An 18,616-nucleotide genomic window follows, 5' to 3' on the forward strand; every position below is an offset into this window, starting at 1 on the left:
AACTGGTTCATAATTTTTTTTTAAAACCCACCTAAAATTTGAACCTTTAATCTCACAATTTACATAACAATCTATAATATAATAATTGAAAATTAAATTACTCATAAAATTAATTTATTTATAGACTTTTATATATTATGTATTTAAAAAAAAAACTTAAAATTAATTTACTATTTTTATTTTATTTTTACAATTTCTTTTAAATAAACTAAAATTTATATTAATTAATTCGTTTTTCAAAAGATTATAATATATATTTCTATTTTTTATCAAATTAAAAAAAATAATATTTTATTTTAAACAATAAATAATTTTTTTATTTTTATTAAAGAATTATTCTTATAAACTATAAATTTCATAATAAATAATCATATTTTTTTATAAAAACTAAAATTATTATTATAAATTTGGTAATAGATAATCATAAATTTTATAGCAAACATTAGGTCGTTGATAATTTTTTTACATCTATATCTATAGAATAAAGAAGAAATTTTTTAAACTAAAACAGCTATCATATTAAAACCAAAAATATTCCAACCCACGGAACAAAGAGAGTAGATTGTGTAAACGCACATCCGTTGCAACATGACATTAGATTTTACTCCCCGACTCTTGACCATGATAGATAAACATGACGAGATAAAATCCAATCCATCGCATGCCACGTTCAATATCTTTAATCGGAGGTTAAAACCAAACCCTTATCTAATCGTGCACGCCTCAGGGAAAACTCTCGTTGTTGACCGCGTGTTTTTCCCGGTCAAGTCCATCCCTACGTGGCATTTTCTTAGCAGTCCATCTCTGGGCGATCATTCGCTAGTTTCAGCCTGTCCACCGTGGCCGTCAAAGCGTCGGCACGCGGTGCAACCGGAGAGGCCGGGTAAAGCCGGGAAGCAGGAGGTGAACCGGGAGCAGCCGGGGGTGTAGGGTATTGACCGGATGCAGGCGGTGGAGTTGGGATTACTGTAGAGAGAAGGAGAAGTTCAGGTGCATAAGGAGTGTAGAATAGTCATTTCCTTGGGGAATTATGTTGTGCGATCGGGTGTATTATTTGCACAGGTGATTCTTGAAGGAGCAAATTTCAGTCGGCTTTTCTGAATTCGACCTTTTTTTTCTCCTGCTTGGAAGAGTTGGAAATCCTCCAGATTTGGCGGTTTGCGAGGCAGACGAGTCCAATCCCGGATTGCAGGTCAGTCATTGAACTGAGCTTTACGGCTCTGTGAGTCTGTGTTTGTGGGGGGTTTTTCGCTGAAGTTAATAGCGAGGGAAACACAAGCTACGCCTGTTTGACGGTGAGGAAAAACTAAAATTTGCTTTCGGGGTTTGCAAGCAAGCATGGACGTGATTTCGGATGAAGCAATTGAGTGAATTTAGAGTTTGTAGAACCGTCTAGAGTGTTATAATGTAGCAATTTTGATATATTATGACAACTTGGGGTTAAAAGGGCACGCGCAGCTAGGATTCTTAGAGAATTAGGGTAAATTAGGTTGAAAGAGAGACAACTGTTTTTTCAAGCACAATTTTTTGAAAATACAGCCTTGCCTCAATTTGGATGTGGATTAAATATTTTCGTATTTCACTTTTTTGTTTGTTCTTCAAATTGGGCTATGTGAAATGGGCTTTATTAGGTAATTCGGTGTAGTAATTTCCTTTGTTTCTAATCTGTTGTTTTTGTTTTTATGATGACCCATTAGGGTTTGCAATCGTCGTTCGGCGGCATCAGTTTTGGATCTATGTAATCTAAACAGAAACGCACCACAAAAAACAAGGTAAAATTTTGTGAACATTTAAAATTCACGTGAATTCAAGAAAAAAAATTGATATGCTTAAAATTTGGGGCTTCGAAAGTAGTTTGATCATGGGAATGAGTAGAGTATTGGTGGTAAATTATAGCAGAAAGAGGGAGTTCATATATAGATTGTCATTTTGGTCACTGGAATCGGCAGTGTGTTGTCGTAAATTATAGCATACAGTGTACACCTAGAAGGGCAAAGTTCACGAGTTAACTGTTTTTTTTGTGGCAAGTATAGGAAAGTAAGTGTCTTGAAGGATGATTGGTGCCTCAGCATCATTGAAGGTTTGGATGGCTGGTTGATGTATTTCGGTAATGCTAAGAAAGACAGGATTACGGTGGGTGTGGTTTAGGGCTGGCATTGGAGAATTATCTTGATTCCAGCCACAGAACGGCGGCGCCATTGGCGTCACCGGCTCTGGTGGCTGGAGGCCAAGCTCAAACAGCCTCTTCTAGTTCAGGTATCATTTACCCCATCAACAGTCACAAACATAATTCTAGTGGATCGCAACTGAAAGGAGCTTTTGGGAGTTTGTCTCAACAATTTGTAGTTGGAAGGGGGAATTCGGGATTTACTGCGGGTGACATGAATCAGGTTTTGAACAGTGCAGCAAACTCTGGGCCTAGTGTTGGGGCGAGTTCTTTAGTTACTGACGCTAATTCAGCCCTTTCTGGAGGGGCCCAACTTCAGCGGAGCGCAAGTAACAATACGGATTCGTTTATGCGCCTTCCGAACTCACCAATGTCATTTTCATCCGGGAATATTAGTGTGTCGGGCTCTTCTGTTATGGATGGATCATCCTTAGCCCAACAGAGCGGGTCTTCTCTAACTAGGCTCGAGTCCAACCAAGATCAAGCAGTGCAGCAGCAGCAGTTTCAACAGAGGCAGCAACAAGGAGCATCTACGCCAACCTCGCAACAAAAAATGCAGCAAACTTCACAACAGCAGGTTGTCTCACAACAAGGTCAATCCCAGGGAACTGGGCCACAGCTTGGTGTCCAACAGATGGTTGGGCAACAAACTGCTGGGAGTGGTCCGCAGCTAGGGCAACGACTGCCCCATATCTCTCCGAAGCTTGAAACTGGTACGGGTCTTATCTCTCCGAAACTTGAAACTGGTTCGGGTATTATCTCCCCCAAAATAGAAACCTGTGCAGGTCTTATAACTCCAAAACTTGAAAAGAGTGATCAATTTCTGCAACAGCCTCAAATGATGAAGTCTATGATGGATTTAAAAGCAGAAGATGCTTTACAACAACAAGTTGTTCAGCAAATTATGCAGAGGCCTGAAAGTGTATTGGCTGCCCAGCTTCAAAGACAAGAGTCCATGCAAAGACATTCTTCTCCACAACTGCATGCACTTATTCAGCAGCAGAGAATGATGCAGCACCATCAGCAGCAGCAGTTGCTACAGTCACTGCCTCAGCACTTGCAGCGGTCTCATCTTCAGCAACAACAACAGCAGTTGCGACATCACATGCAACAGCACAACATTCCACCCACATCTTTGACAAAGCAGCCTGCAATGGAGAGTGGATTGTGTGCCCGTAGGCTGATGCAATACCTATACCATCAACGACATCGGCCTCCTGTAAGTTTTAGTTATTTTTTCCATTTTTATGGGTTTGCACCCAGGCATAAAATGTAACAGTGCATACATGCCAATATGTTATTTTGAAATCTCTGTTTACTTTCCCACGTAAGGGCATGCACACTAGCATTAAAATCCGATGTGCAATTTTCTCTGGTGCTGCAGGATAACAATATTGGTTATTGGAGAAAATTTGTGGCCGAGTTCTTTGCTCCTAATGCAAAGAAGAGGTGGTGTCTATCTTTGTATGGAAATGTTGGGCATCACACACTCGGGGTTTTTCCTCAAGCTGCAATGGTGCGTTTTTTGTAAAACTTGTGTGGCCTATTTTACATTTTCTTGGAGCTTGTATTGTTAGTTCTTTCCAAAAATCTATGATTATAATGTAAAACTACCTTTAGTAGAATATGGACGCTTGATTAGCCAGTATTCGCTATAAGTTTTCATCAAGACTTTTTATCCTTCTCTTGTAACAAATTGATACTGACAAGCATGAGGCAGGATGTGTGGCAATGTGAGATCTGTGGATCAAAGCCAGGGCGGGGATTTGGTAAGAAGCTGCTTTCTTTGCTTTTAAGTATTTTTTGAGTGTTTTGTCCTTACTTTTGAAGTCACCATTTTATTTACAATACTGAAATTGCAACATATATACTGTTGTTTTAGTTTTTATGTATCTTTCATTTCAATTTTTCTCAAGTTCTTCACCAATCATCAAAGTGTTTCAATGTCTGGATTAAGACCAGTAGGAAAGGAATTCATTATAAATGAAATGGTGGGAATATGGATAATGATTCCGTTGGTCATTTAATAAGATTCTATGAAATCTAGAATGGGTCTGTATGCCCATAAACTGTTTAATTTCATTTAGTAATTAGTGTTATGGTTATCTATCACTTGTACAGTAGTAGTAGGATAGTTATGGTTATCTAATCACTCGTACATTAGTAGGAATTAGGTATGAGAAAAATCTATAAATCATGTTGAGAAAATTGCAATATCCTTTTCTTGTGATTGACAAAGGAAATGCAATAATTTTAAATGTGAGCACAATTGAGAATGATAACTAACTATCTATGATCAAACGAAATCTGAAAATTTTCAGCATCCAAGATATTATCCTTGATTAATAAATCATTCATATTTTCTGAATTGTTTGAATGGTGTCAGAACTATAGGAATTTTGGAAGGGAATGAGATTTGATGTCAGAGTTACTTATGAAGTTCACTCAGGGGGAATCTTTTGTTCAAATGTAAGGAGTATTACTTGCTCAAGAAGAATGCTTGAAGGATACTTGAGAAATTTGTTCTGGGTGTAAGTGTGCAGGGGGCACTTTTGAGAGGCATGGCTTGGGTTACTCATATGGGTAGGAAGATGTTTGGTGTATGGATACATGCTACTCTCTCCTTGTCAATGTGCCTGCCCCCTAGTTTGTTTGATTATTGGTGTATGCTTGTGCTTGATTTCTCTGCTCTTGATTGGGAGCTGACTTTTGAAAATGACATCTAGCTTTAAGGTTTATACCCAGGAAAATGTTATGAAAATTAGGGAGCTCATTGAGCGTACATCTTAGGACTCATAAGTATAGACGCTTGGTTTTAAAAACACTGGTTTTGAAGAAGCAAAATCAATATAGAATGAAATGCTAAGAAAACTAAAGAACCAGGTTTTAAAGAACAAAATCAATATAAAATGAAATGCCAAGAAAACTATGTATTATAAAATAATAATAAATATTGATAATATGTTATCATGGCAATTTGTTGCCTTGGGTTCATGCGTGTATATATTGTTGTGAAGCAAACACAATATTTTGTGTTTGCATAGGATGCAAACTTTCCTAGTTTTGGAAGAAACAGAAGTTGATAAAAAAGAAGCCTGAGTGCTGGGTTTCCATACAAAAAAGGAAATAGGTATGCTGGAGTTATGCATGATATTGGCCAAGGACTGTATTGGTATATGAGTGCGTGATTATATAACTAATTATAGAAGAATAGAGCTGCAATTGCTGGATGGTGAATAACTAGAAAGTTTTGTAATTTCTATTTCTCTTTCTATAAAATGCGTTAAATTTGTGGTTGACGTTCTCTGGATTTATTTCCTTTTGCTGAGAAGAATTATATTACTTTACAGCTACATATACACGGAGATAGGGAATACTGATAGATCTTGCCTTTTCCAGTACCCAGGACTATTCCCCTGGATGAATACACGAAGCAAGAACAAACATAGTTGAACTTTCTTAAACCAAATCGAGCCAATAAGGTCATTTAGATAAAATGGGAGTCAATTCAAGAAATAACTGAAGGGCTTGAGCTGGACCACTTAACTTTCCTTGGTTCTTACTTGTTTAAAACTTTAGTAAGAAGCATTCTAGTTTCTGACAGGACCCTTTGACATATCATTCCTATCTTTCTCCTCTTCAACATGTATAGTTTCTTCTCAAATTGACCCTCCATACCATCCTTGATCATCCTTGAGTGTAACTTAATATCTGGGATCCTGGCTCTAACAAAGCTTGTGTGACGTCTTGGTATTTTCCTCTTTGCTTCCTGTGCATGTTGGTACAACATCTGCTTGTTAATGCTATGTGCCTGTCTAGGACAAGACCTTTCTTTAATGATGATTGCATCTTTGGATATTCTTCACTTTAGTATTCTATGATTTACATATTTCCTAAGTAACCGGATTTGTTGATATACCCCGGCGAATCCGAATCCCGCGTATCCGATATGATTTGCTGAAAAATCGTATCCCAAAACCGGATTCGACGAGTCCGACTAGGATTCGTACGAATCCTGTACGAATCCCGTACATGCTCAGCGAATCCTGATTTTAGGATTTATACCCCAGAAAAAGTGCCTAATACGCATTTCTTCTATTCTTTCACGCTGTTTGTCATTTGTATTTGCATTGTTTGAGCTGTTTGCAAGTATTTTTCTTGTCTGGTTTCCTAGTAAAGCTCGTTCTAAGCCTCTGATTAATAATGCGGGATACTGTTTGTAATGAGTTACCATACACCTGAACTGATACATAAATAAACTAGACCTATCAGCTAAACACTGTTTGGATGCCATCATCTTGTCTAGAGTAAAAGCTCCAGTATATTATGTGCATCAATCTTTTAATGCATAAACAAAATGAGATGGATACTAGCAATTAATCACCTGGTTTGGGTTTGTTTCTCATTCAAAACATTTCTAGATATTGTGCACTTTGTGTTCGTTAATGTTTCCAGTCACATTGGAATTCTGTTGGGCTTGCTTTTTGTCTTTTGAATTTTTGTCAGGGCATTGTTAATTCACATTAAGAGCTAGTTTGCATTGCTAGACAATAAAGATTAATGGAAGTATATCTTCAGTTTGGGCTGCCCTTTATCCAATCAATTCTATTTTGTGCATTGTGTGTTGAATAGTTGATTAATGTTTCCAATCAAACTGGAATTCAGTGAGGCTCACCTTCTGTATTTTGAAGATTTTTGGGGCAGGGCATTGTTAATAGATTAAGGGCCACTTTGCACTACCAGCTAGTGGAGACTAATTGAAGGATAGAATGTTTGGCAAGGAGATTCACTTGGTTGTAGTTGTAAGTTGTCTTTCATTTATGAATTATGAATCATGATTTGTGTGACCACTGACATGTATTTGAATTTTGTATGTACTATGCATGCTATAGATGAAGATCTATGTTTGAAATCAATAAATTTGTATCATTAGTTAAAATTTGTGTAAGAAATATCTAATTTTTAATATATAATATATATATATTATATATATATATATATATATTTTTAAAAAATATATATATAATAAAATAATATAGAACAAATCCTATGTGTCCTGTTCCGGGGGGTTCAACGTGTCCGAATCCGACACTACGAATCCCGAATCTTACGAATCCCGAATCCCTGTGTCAGGTGACTTAGCATATTTCATATTTCTATGGTTTTCGTTTCAGTATTCAATGAATTAATTTGTATCAAACCCCAACTAACTGAAGGGTTCTGGATTTCCAGGTTCACGTTAATCACACCAAGCATTTTACACATTCTTCCATTTTGGGAACTCCCCTTCCATCTCTTGCCCTTCTTCCTTCAAGTTGACAGAATATTTTTGCCTCTCCTTAGCTACTCTCTTCTCAGTTTGCAGTTTCTCAACCCCAAGCTCTAGAAACAGCATTGTGATCCTGTTATTTCCTAATCTTCTTCAAGTTGAAGTCTCATGTCCTCGAGTTTGTTGCTTCCTCATTAGCCTCCCATCTCTATCCTTGTCCTTCAGGGCCATGGGCTTTATAGGTTTTTATTGTTGTTTATTTCTTTTAATTTAATTTGTCACACTGCTTCGCCCTTAACCTTTCCTCTTGATTTGATCTCATTGGGAGAGTAAAAATATCTTCCAATGTTATTAACTACATAATTCTTCAAACAATTTTTTGGTTGTTGCAACTGTGCTTGTAAATGTGTACAGTCCTAGCTTGATAATTGAAGACAAATATTAACAGCGATAACAACAGAAACATATCTACATTTTAATCACAGCACGCAAGGTTTTTTAACTGGAGAAACCCTCTCGGGGAATCAGAATCCAGGTTGACATAAAAAAATCTGCTTATGAAGTATGCTTACAGCCTACTGTTATGGTTTTTGCTGTAAAAACACACTAGTATAGAGTTCTTGCACAGGCATTGCATTCCCATGGTGGTGTAGAGCTTTCCTGTCCTCTCCCAGGCTCACTCTCATTCTCTCTGTTCTGCCAGTAGACCTTTGGAACGATTCTCTAGGCCCGTCACTTTGATATCAACCTCCAAAATGGCCAAGAATCTCTACAACTGTTCAGATTCCTGTTTTTAACTTGGGAAAACATCAGAGTTGTTCTTCGACTGAACGTCGAGTGTCGACATGTTTTGACAATAACTTGAAAACTGTAGGTTTTTTTTATTGTCTTGGTCTTGTTTCAAAGATAACATAAAATGCTGCAACTTTCCTTATTTCACCAAAGGTTAAATTTGTTTGGATTTTACCCTTTTTTCTGCAATTTGACTCTTCAGAAAATTGCTGAATTAAAAGCCAAAGGGGGATCCTGTTGAATGATGTTGCCATTGATGCCAACGCCTGTCCTTGAACGTTGTTAATATTCATCTAGTTTTCATTGATTGGAAGCTCCAAATGACAAGAAGCCATGGAAGAGAGTAAGGGAAGCCCTAGTTGCCCCACACTTGTTGAGGAAAATGGATGTAATGGACAGTGATTTTGATTGCGAGACCATCATCATTTGATTCTCCTCGTCGTGCCGATTGCACAGTATGTGGTACATCTCATAGTTCCTCACGGTTGAGGAGATATGCTTGATCAAAGTTGGTGCCACTTTTTGTGGTCAAGAAGCCCCAAAGATGATGTGGCAAGCAGCCCTTAGATTGGTTCATTTCGTGGCATCTTTATTTCAAAATTAATTTAAAATTAATGATGAGCCTATCCTAATCAATCTTGCTTGCAAAAGAAAATTTGGTCAAGGGCTATTTAATTATCACAGGTCTCCTAGGTAAATTCGGCCTCGAAGTCAAGTTGGCCTTCAAGAAGAATTTGTTTTTGGCTCCAAAATTAATTTTGAAAATTTAAATTTAAGGTCGGCTTCCCTCCATCCTTGGTGAGGTTGGCTCCCTCCTAGAAACCTCCATGACCTCTAAAATTTAAATAAAGGAACTCGTCTGCCCTCCCATTTGGCTCCAAAATAAAATTTGAAAATTTAAATTTAAGGTTGGCTTCCCTCCATCCTTGATCAGGTTGGCTCCCTCCTAGTAACCTCCACAACCTCTAAAATTTAAATAAAGGAACTCGCCTGCCCTCCCATTTGGAAAGAATCTCATTCATTCAATGTGAAATTTTTGTGAGGTGGTTAGCGGCCTTGAGTAGTCATGGCAAGCTAAAGAGTAGGTTGAAATTGGAGAAGTTTTTTTTTGGGTTTAATTTTTATGTTTCTTGGTTATGGTTCTTTGTTGGATTTGGAGCAGTTTCTGAGGCCATTCGACCTTATATGAGGTAAATTTGGTAAATTCTATAAGGCACTTTGTGGCTATCTTAGTGACAACTTGGATCAACTCTGTGGTATCCTCAGTCCTCCAAGGGCTCACATCATAGACAGAATTATCTGAAGTAGTTCGGCTCCTTGGATAAAGCTTTATCTGAGATATTTCATCATCTTTTTGAATGTTCGGTTCTGAAGGTTAACAGAGATACTTTGGCTACTCTGTCTGAAGCAATTTTGGTACAATTTCAAAGGCTTATATGCATAGGTCTGTGGCAGATTCATTGAGAATTTGAAGGTATTTTGGCATCAACTTAGTGGCTGTGTGAGGCAAATTTTAAGCCCTAGTCTGAGCCACCTAATAACATTGTTGTAGGGATAAACTTTGTTTGGTATGTATGAGGCCTACTCGGCCTTGTTTGGAGATCATTTCAGAGGACATCTGTGGAGCAATTCATTGATATCTAGAGCTGATCTGATATGATTTTTGACTAGACTGAGATTATTCTGGAGGTTCTTTTGAGGATGGTTCCAGAGTTTATTGCTAAGGATATTCATTGATCTCTAGGCTTGATCTTTATACTTTTCTATGGACACATATGTCAGCGTAAGGCCTGTTCTGAGGTAATTTAAGGCTATCTGAAGTGTACTCTCGGATCTTTGAGATTAGGGCAGAACTGGATCAGTTTTGGATCTGATAAAGGAATATTATCGAGGCACGGATCAGGGCTGACTACATACTACATTCGACCACTTATAACAAAAAGATCTGAGGACTGATCTTCTTGAGTTTCTGAAGCAATTTCATAGTTCTTTTCTGTTCTGAGGATTAACTTCTGTGGTCTATTCTGAAGCAGACTTAGGATATCCGTTTTCATTAAAAGTCTGTTCTAAGGGAGGACGACATCTTTATTTGGCACATCTGAAGTCAGTTCAGAGACATCTTTTTCAGAATTAGTGGATTCTCTATTGACAGATTGAAGGATAAGTTATGGCAAGTTGAAGCACTGTTTAAAAAGCATTTTGATGGGCTACTTTCTGTGATGCATCTTCAGTTCTTGTCAAAGCACATATTATGATGTATACTGTAAGGGTATGTATAGTAGCCATTGAGCCGAAGCAGTCCTGAACCTCACTATACAGAACTAAGATGGAAATGTGGGTAGTATACTTGACCTGGAGCAAAGGGAGAAGGCATTGACATCATTAATTCTTAATCAATCAATACAAGAGCATCTCAGCAGTCAGTGACACTCTACCTTTCTCACTTGAGGTATGAGCCCATTTTTATGATCAACTTGTGGTAAACAGTTCTCTGGTGTTTTCTGTTGACATCACTTCATTGTATATCTACCAGGGTTTGTGGAATACAATGACTTTGCTGCAATGAGTTCTCATTGATATCATACTACTGTTGAAACTGCTTGGTGAAAGTACTGTATCTCTGAGACTTGTACTAGACTATTCATTGACCTATGCTATAGCCCTGTATTCACTACTGTTGATATAATAAGGTTACTTTGGCATAACAGTGTATATGCTCAGGTCTTATTTTGAGTTTATGGTAACTGCGGGCCATATGGTTTTTGAGTATATTTCTCTTAGGGCTTGATGTATTTTGAGCATGCTTGTTATTTTGTTGAGCACTGATACTTCTGAGCTAGAATGCATAGCTGGTCAGAATAGAATGAGGATATGTTGCCATTGCAAGGGATTGTATATTGCAAAGAGTCTCTAGTCTGATGCTAGATACTGATAATGGGGATGCTGTTGATGTGTGCATGCCAAGATGTGTTGAGCAGATTTGTATTGTGAGCAGAGTTATTGCTGAGTTAGGGTTTGACAGAATCTGAGAATTGTTGAGCAGTGTTATTGGCTTGTGTGGGCAGTTGATGAATGCTAGGGTTTTCAGTGATTCTACCTTGCTTGTTGAACTAGGGTGATGTCAACATTTGTATGACTGAATATTTGATGTTTGTTGACAGATTGATGTAGCCTGAGCAGAGTTTGATTGAGTTGACAGGTTTGATCTTTGAGCAGATGAAGTTGTTATTATTGCAGATTGACAAAGTCAACAGTTTGTTTCATTTATTTTATTGAGCACAGATTGCTTTGTAGTTTGATATTTTTATTGAGCAAAGGTGGATCCAACCTGAAAATATATGACACATGGTCTGCTGTGGTTGGAGTCCTTAGGGCAAGTGGTAGCTTGTTGAGTATGGTGGCAGGGTGGTGCAAGGTGGAGATTGGAGTCTTCTTCAGGTTGGATCCTGAGAAGACTTTAGGGTGGCAGGGTGGTGCTAGGATAGGTTGGAGCTTATGCAAGGTGTTGGATCATTCTTTCAGTCAGAGCTGATATAACCAAGGCGTTGGAGTGTCCTTCCAGTTGGAGCCGGTAAACCAGGGCATTGGAGCGCCCTTTTAGTTGGAGCCGGTAAATAGGGTGTTGGAGCGTCCTTTTAGTTGGAGTTGATAAACTAGGGCGTTAGAGCGTCCTTTCAGTTGGTCGAAACCCTAGACATTCTTCCTATTTTCCTCTATTATTTCCACGCGTGCAAAGGCTAGGGTTTCTACAAAAGAATTCACCAGAGGTTGAAGTTGCAGAAGAATTTTCTAGGTAGGTTGAAATTGTAGAGGACCTCGACCTCACCTAGAAGACACTCACTAAAGCATCAAAAGGTTCGATCTAAGAGAAGAAGCCTAATACCTAGCGGAGGAAAGGAAGGAAGAGCGAAGCATCTTTTGGACTGTTTTGCGCTGTTTCTCTCCAAACGTGTGAAGGAATTAGCGCACCTCTTGCAACAAGAAGAGATCGAGTTGTAGAAATCGAGTTTGGGTATCAAGGACACTTTGCAAGCCAAGTTCTCTAGGAGAGAGAATCATCTCAAGCGAAGACGAAAAGAGGAAGAATCTTCCATTATTTTCCACACGTGCAAAGGCTAGGGTTTCTGCAGAAGAATTTACAAGAGGTTGAAGTTGCAGAAGAATTTGCTGGGGATGTCGAAATTGTAGAAGAATTTGCTGGTGAGGTCGAATTTGCAGAAGAATTTCTTGTGGAGGTCAAAATTGTAGAAGTTGTTGAGGAATTGCTGGAAGGAAAACTCGTTAAGAAGGATTTGACTTGGTCTTGGAGGGTCTTGGTTGAGGGTCATGGGTCTTGGAATTCTTCAATTGAAGTTATATAAGAAGAGAAAAATTATGGTGGGTTTCCTCTCAATTGGAGAGGTTTTGGCCCTGGCTGATCGCCTATATCTTGTGTCTTTTTATCTCATTGTTCATTATGGTTTGGTAACTTTTTGATGGTAAGAACACAATAATAATCAATTTGAAGAAGAATTTAATCAAGATAAGTAAAAATACATTACAAGCAGTTATCATAGTAATAGAAATCACCTAATCTAGCTGCCCTAGATCTCTCAACGTAGACCCTCTTTAGTGGTTAACATGGTGACCTTGTAGTTGTCAAAGCCACAGTCTTTGCAGCATCGAAGGCATCAGGTGGTTAGAACTCAAGGCGAGGGATCGTTAATTGTTAATTTTAGGTATGTTCTATGCTGAGAGCAAATTTACTTCAATTTTCCATATTAGCTCAATATCAATTCCAGATTAGTAATCACATTTAACATGATAGTAAAATGCAGATAGAACATAAACGTAAATTGCAGAAAACAAGCCAAGACAAGAGGACACAAGATGTGGCGCTAGCTAGGGACAAACCACAATGTGGGGAAACCCTTGATCAATTCTTCTTATGTTCTTCAATAGTTCAGCAGAGAGAAAGAGAGAGATAGTACATATATATCAGAAGTCAAATTTTCGACTTGACAAATAAGAGCAGAGATCTTCTTTAAGAAGATGACACATGAGGTAGCAGATCTGAACTTAGGTGATTCCATCACCATGATGTACCCATCACTGAGTTGCATCCATCACTGTGTTGCACCTCATCATCACGCTGCACCCATCACTGTGCTGCACCTCATCATCATGCTGCACCCATGTTGCATCCATCACTGTGTTGCACCTCATCATCTTGCTGCACCCATCACTGTGCTGCACCTCAGCGTCATGCTGCACTCATGTTGCATCCATCACTGTGTTGCACCTCATCATTATGCTGCACCCATGTTGCATCCATCACTATGCTGCACCTCATCATCATGCTGCAATCATGTTGCATCCATCACCGTGCTGCACCTCATCATCTTGCTGCACTCATCCACTATGCTGCATCTCATCATGTTGCACTAATCATCACTGTGCTGCACCATGCTGCACCCATCATCACTGTGCTGCACCATTCATACTGCACTTTATTAAGATGCACCATGTTGCACGTCATTGTCACTATGCTGCTCTTTCATTGTCACTATGTTGCACCTCATTGTCACTATGCTGCACCACTTGACACATCTGGAAACCCTCATCACTGTTATGATACCGAAACTACTACAGAGATATCATTTTGGATCTCCTTCATTGTCAGTATGCCGAGACTCTAGTACAACTCCTTCTTATTATAAATAGACTGTAATACTGCTTCTTCTCCTTATGCCGAGACAGTGGGATTGTGACTATGTCTTATTATGAGATCACCGAGATGCATACATACAGGTCCGAATCTCACTATGATATATTCAAGATTTTGTCACAGTTATGCCGAGACTGTTAGGGCTAGTGTAGGATTCAGAGATCCCTTTCTTCCATCAAAAGATAATCATCGTGCTTCCTTTCGTTGAGATATGCACCACCGAGGAGGAGAGCACTACCCTCTATATCACTGTGATCATCACCGAGACTTTGTTGTTTGTTTAGACTGCTACAGGAACACTACCGAGATTCATATGCCAAGACTTGCTCCTTGTCATGCGAGATCAGGCTGACTTAATGTCGAGATTATCATCATGAAGATTAGGTCTCTGCGATAAGCCTTCTTATCAATGTGATGATCATCCTCTATTAGGACAACGTTTATATAGCTCCTTCCTTGACAGCGAAGAGCCTTCATTCATGACTGCGTTAGGAGGCTTCTTCATTAAGCAGCGTTAGGAGCTAATCAGATGATCTTTAGATGAATCCTACACCTCTCGACGAGAGGAATCCAAGAAAAATATCAGCTTCCATGAATAAGTAGACCCACAAGGAGTTTGGCCCTAGTTGCTAATTTTAACATTAATCAAGCCATAGTTTGCTTCCCCTTGGCTTCTCTCGGACAACCTAATTTAGGGACTAGCTTCAAAATAGTTGAGAGGAAGGATTCATCTAGGTAGGCATCTAATTTAAATTAAACCAAGAGTTGGCATTTCACTTAGGTTTTAGGTGTTGCATTTCGTATAGGATAGTGAAGCATCCTAAAGCAACAACTGTTCATCCGATTACATGGTATATAATTAACATAAAGCAAGTATTTGACTCCATTAAGGCATTGGTCTTTCACGATATTCTAATCTAATCAGTAAACTTGCTAGATTAACCAAGTTGCTAGGTCATTTAGTTGTGTCTCCCGGGCATGTTGGTTCCTAATGGGTCTTGCATCCTCACATTTCATAGGGACTACCCCCCATAGCCTGTCATAGGGAGACAACTAGAATGGAGAGGGTGGGGATTAGAGTAATAGCCCCGGCCCTGAGCATTGTTGCATCTTCCCTGTACAATTCAAGTGATAACAAGACTAAAAAAGGATGGTAGGCTTAAGTTTGTCACTAGAGTGGTTATGTTGAGACTTGACTAAAAGTCCCAAACAATGTCGCGATGAAATAAATCAGTGGTTCGATCAAAATCACGAAATGCCAAATTTATATCAAGAAAACAATTTGGGGGGGTATAAGTGTTTATGGGGGAAACTATGCAGATCCACATAAATGCCTTGAAAGCATCTATTTAGTATTAGGCTGCATAAAAGTGAGTGGAAGAAGAGGATGTTAGAGAAATGTATTTATTTTATAAAGGCAACATAACTAAGAAGCATGGTCTGAGGTGTGATTAGGAGCAACAAAGGTGAAAAGGTAAAATATGTTACTTTTGTTGGAAAATATGCCATAATGTTTGGGACTAGAAAATTCCATGTTTTTATGCATTCATGGATGTAGTAAAACATAAATAATTGCAATATGGTCAATACTTAGACAATGAAGCGTTAAATAACAAACAAGATGATGTATTTGTTGATGATGATTTTATGTTTAAATCAACAAAATAGCAACTTGGTTCCTAGAAGAAGGGTACTTGGGGAGGATGCATAGTTAATAGATTTGTTGGGTGAGTGCATTTATACTCTTACCTCAATAAGAGGAGGGTTATAATAGTTTGAGAGTTAAAGGTTATCTATGGGATCGAATGGAAGTATACATTTCATAAAAGGTATATGTTAGTAGTGCATTCAGAAAGTCCCAAAGTTGGGGTGACATTACATTGATAAAGAGTCAAGATCAAACAAACTATACGGATATCGTGATCATTCTTTAGTTGCTAAATCTAATTATCTTCAACGGTATATTTTGTAAAATGTAGATGGGGTCCTAGGAAAAGTAACCATTAATTATATGTTGTTAGGAGTCCTAATTAAGTATTGCAAAGAGGGTCAATCGTTCTAAATTCTAATGACGTCCAATAGCTATAAGTTGGTTGTAGTAGTTGTGAAAATTCCTAGACTCGAAGGAACCCCTATTGCAGCAAATTTGAATTTACTTCACCTACTTGATTTTTAAATCATATTCATCAAGTTATTCTTCTGAATACTGAAGCAAATTACTTCTGCAACCTACACTAATTAAATATTTGATCTCATGAAACAGGAAACAAAGCAAAGAACAAGATACACATGACACTTTTTTTTGGACACAATAATCCCCGGAAAAACCCAATGCGGGAAAACTGGTGCAGCAATTCTGAGGGTTTATTATTATGTAGGAGAAATATCTGAATACAAATCTAGGATGCTCATCTAACAATCCTTTACAAAGAAAATACTGGCGGAAAATCTGAGTGAGTTTTATCTCATTTCACTCGATAGAATTCCGGTTGATTCGGCACAAGATTGGCAAACCCCGGCTATTTCTGCGCTGGCTCTGCGTCACCTTCTCTGTCCTCTGCGTCAGCTCTCTCGGCTGTTCTTGCAGTTCCCTACAATTCCTGATTCTGCGTGACAGGCAGCTTTTATGCATCAGCTCTCCTAGCTATTGCGCTGCCTCTCTGCAAGCTCTCTGCCTCTCTGTCGGTATTCTTCTGAAAGTCCTCCTCCCGAATTATCTTTGCCCCTCTGCTGCAAGATCTCCCCAATCGATTTTCCTCCTGAGAACTTCGCATCTGGAAAAATCGATTTCCTCAATCTCTCTGTGTGTGTCTTTACAAATGAACCCCACGCCTCCATTTTATACTTTTTTTGTCGAGTCTTCAACGACCGAGATTAAGTCTCTAATCAACGACTAAGATTAAAACATGATTTGATTCGCCTTCTAGATCTTTCTCACCCATATTTTGATTAATACCCATTAATATTTTAATTTCCCTAAGTTTAGACTTGGGAACTCCATTAAAAATATTAATTATTTTAATAAAATACAATCCGGGTGGAATTTCACCAAACAGTTTTTGGGTTCTTTAGAACTCATGTGCCTTAGCCTCTCCACCAATTTTCAAGGCTAGAGCGCTTCTGATGCTACCAAAAACTAACACTCCCTCTTAGTGAGGAAAGTGCTCTAGCAACAATGTCCACCTGCATGCTGCTATGTTTCTGAAGCACCTCCTTTCTGTATTGTTGCTGCCACCAACACTATGCTGTTGCTGCTACTGTATTGCTGCCCATGATACTGCCACTACCACTGCTGCATCTGTACTACAACTCCCTCTCAAATGCTGCATTTGCTATGCTGCTAGCATTGCCACTGCTAACACTGCATCCGTATTGCAACTCAACTGCCGAGAGAAGCAACTAAAAAACATCCAAAATTAGCTGAACTTAACTGTGTTTAGCATAATACAATGAATGTTGAAGTCTGACTGCTGCTGACCCTCTGAATCTTCTGCGCTGTTGCTGACTCCTACACTGTGCCAATTGCATTGCTGCTAACCGTGCTCTGCGTTGATCAATCTTTGGTCCCAAGCCACTGCATCTGCCCTCCAAACACTCCACTGCATCTGACACTAAGTCCATCTCTCTACTGCTGAATCTTGGACTCCCATAGCAAGGAATTGATCCAAGAGGTGGACTCCTCAAGGATCCTGCCCATCTGTAGCTCTTTCGAACTACAACTCTAAATCTCCCCACCTCCCTCTTGGAGATGCGGTTGCCATCTTTGCCAAATGTCGAATGACCTCCTCTCTCCTTTGCACAACACTAGACCGGCCTACGCACTCCCTGCTGGAGCTTGTAGATCTACCCCTCTCCGCTGCTGTTCAACAAGTGAAGATTCAGACTCCTTGGCTGGAAGTCCTCTGAAGATAAAATTCTCCTTCTATGTGTCTTCGCTCTTTTCTGACGAATTTCTGCCCTGACAAAAATTGTGCCCTTCAAGCATTGCGCTGAGGCTTTGCGTCACTCCCTTTGCCTCTGCAAACTCATGAACTGAAAATCATGCTTCTTTGTCGTCTCACTCAGAGAGAGATTTCCTTGGATCTGCTTCCCGGCAAAGGACTGCGCAATCCCTTCAAGGGGATTCGAATTTCTGCCAAGTGCAGCTTTCGGCCTCACTGCTCAGCACTTGATTTGCTCTTCCTGTTTCAAAATCAACGCTCCGATACCATGTGAAAATTCCTAGACTCGGAAGAACCCCTACTGCAGCAACTCTGAATCTACTTCTCCTACCTGATTTTTAAATTACATTCACCGAGTTATTCTTTTGAATACTGAAGCAAATTACTTCTGCAGCCTACACTAATTAAATATTTGATCTCATGAAATAGAAAACAGAGCAAAGAACAAGATACATAGGACACACTTATTTTTGGACACAATAGTCCCCAAAAAAACCCAATGCGGGAAAACCGGTGCAACAATTCTGAGGGTTTATTATTATGCAGAAGAAATATCTGAATACAAATCTAGGATGCTCATCTAGCAATCCTTTATAGAGAAAATACTGGCGGAAAATCTGAGTGAGTTTTACCTCACTTCACCCGGCAGAATTCCGGCTGATTTGGCACAAGACTGGTTAACCTCGACTATTTTTGCGCTGGCTCTGCGTCAGCCCTGTGCCACCTTCTCTGCCCTTTGA

General features: G+C 39.0%; 1 protein-coding gene across 2 annotated transcripts in view; it reads left to right on the forward strand.

Moving 5' to 3' along the window:
- Nucleotides 1-982: 982 nt before the first annotated feature.
- Nucleotides 983-18,616, forward strand: part of LOC149199245 (putative transcriptional regulator SLK2) — a 58,869-nt gene continuing 41,235 nt past the window's right edge. Inside the window, exons 1-5 of one of the 2 annotated variants that reach the window (XM_089402357.1) lie at nt 983-1,295; nt 1,698-1,772; nt 2,034-3,386; nt 3,552-3,683; nt 3,888-3,936. In XM_089402357.1, coding sequence (XP_089258483.1) covers nt 2,382-3,386; nt 3,552-3,683; nt 3,888-3,936 — 1,186 coding nt within the window. In that variant the 5' untranslated portion in view covers nt 983-1,295; nt 1,698-1,772; nt 2,034-2,381. The remainder of the gene's footprint in view (nt 1,296-1,697; nt 1,773-2,033; nt 3,387-3,551; nt 3,684-3,887; nt 3,937-18,616) is intronic. The other variant, XM_089402356.1, reaches the window with a different exon arrangement.

Source organism: Pinus tabuliformis, chromosome 2_1 (assembly GCF_031772625.1).
Source record: "Pinus tabuliformis cultivar Carrire ecotype Pingquan chromosome 2_1, CPIR1, whole genome shotgun sequence".
Lineage (NCBI taxonomy): Eukaryota > Viridiplantae > Streptophyta > Pinopsida > Pinales > Pinaceae > Pinus > Pinus tabuliformis.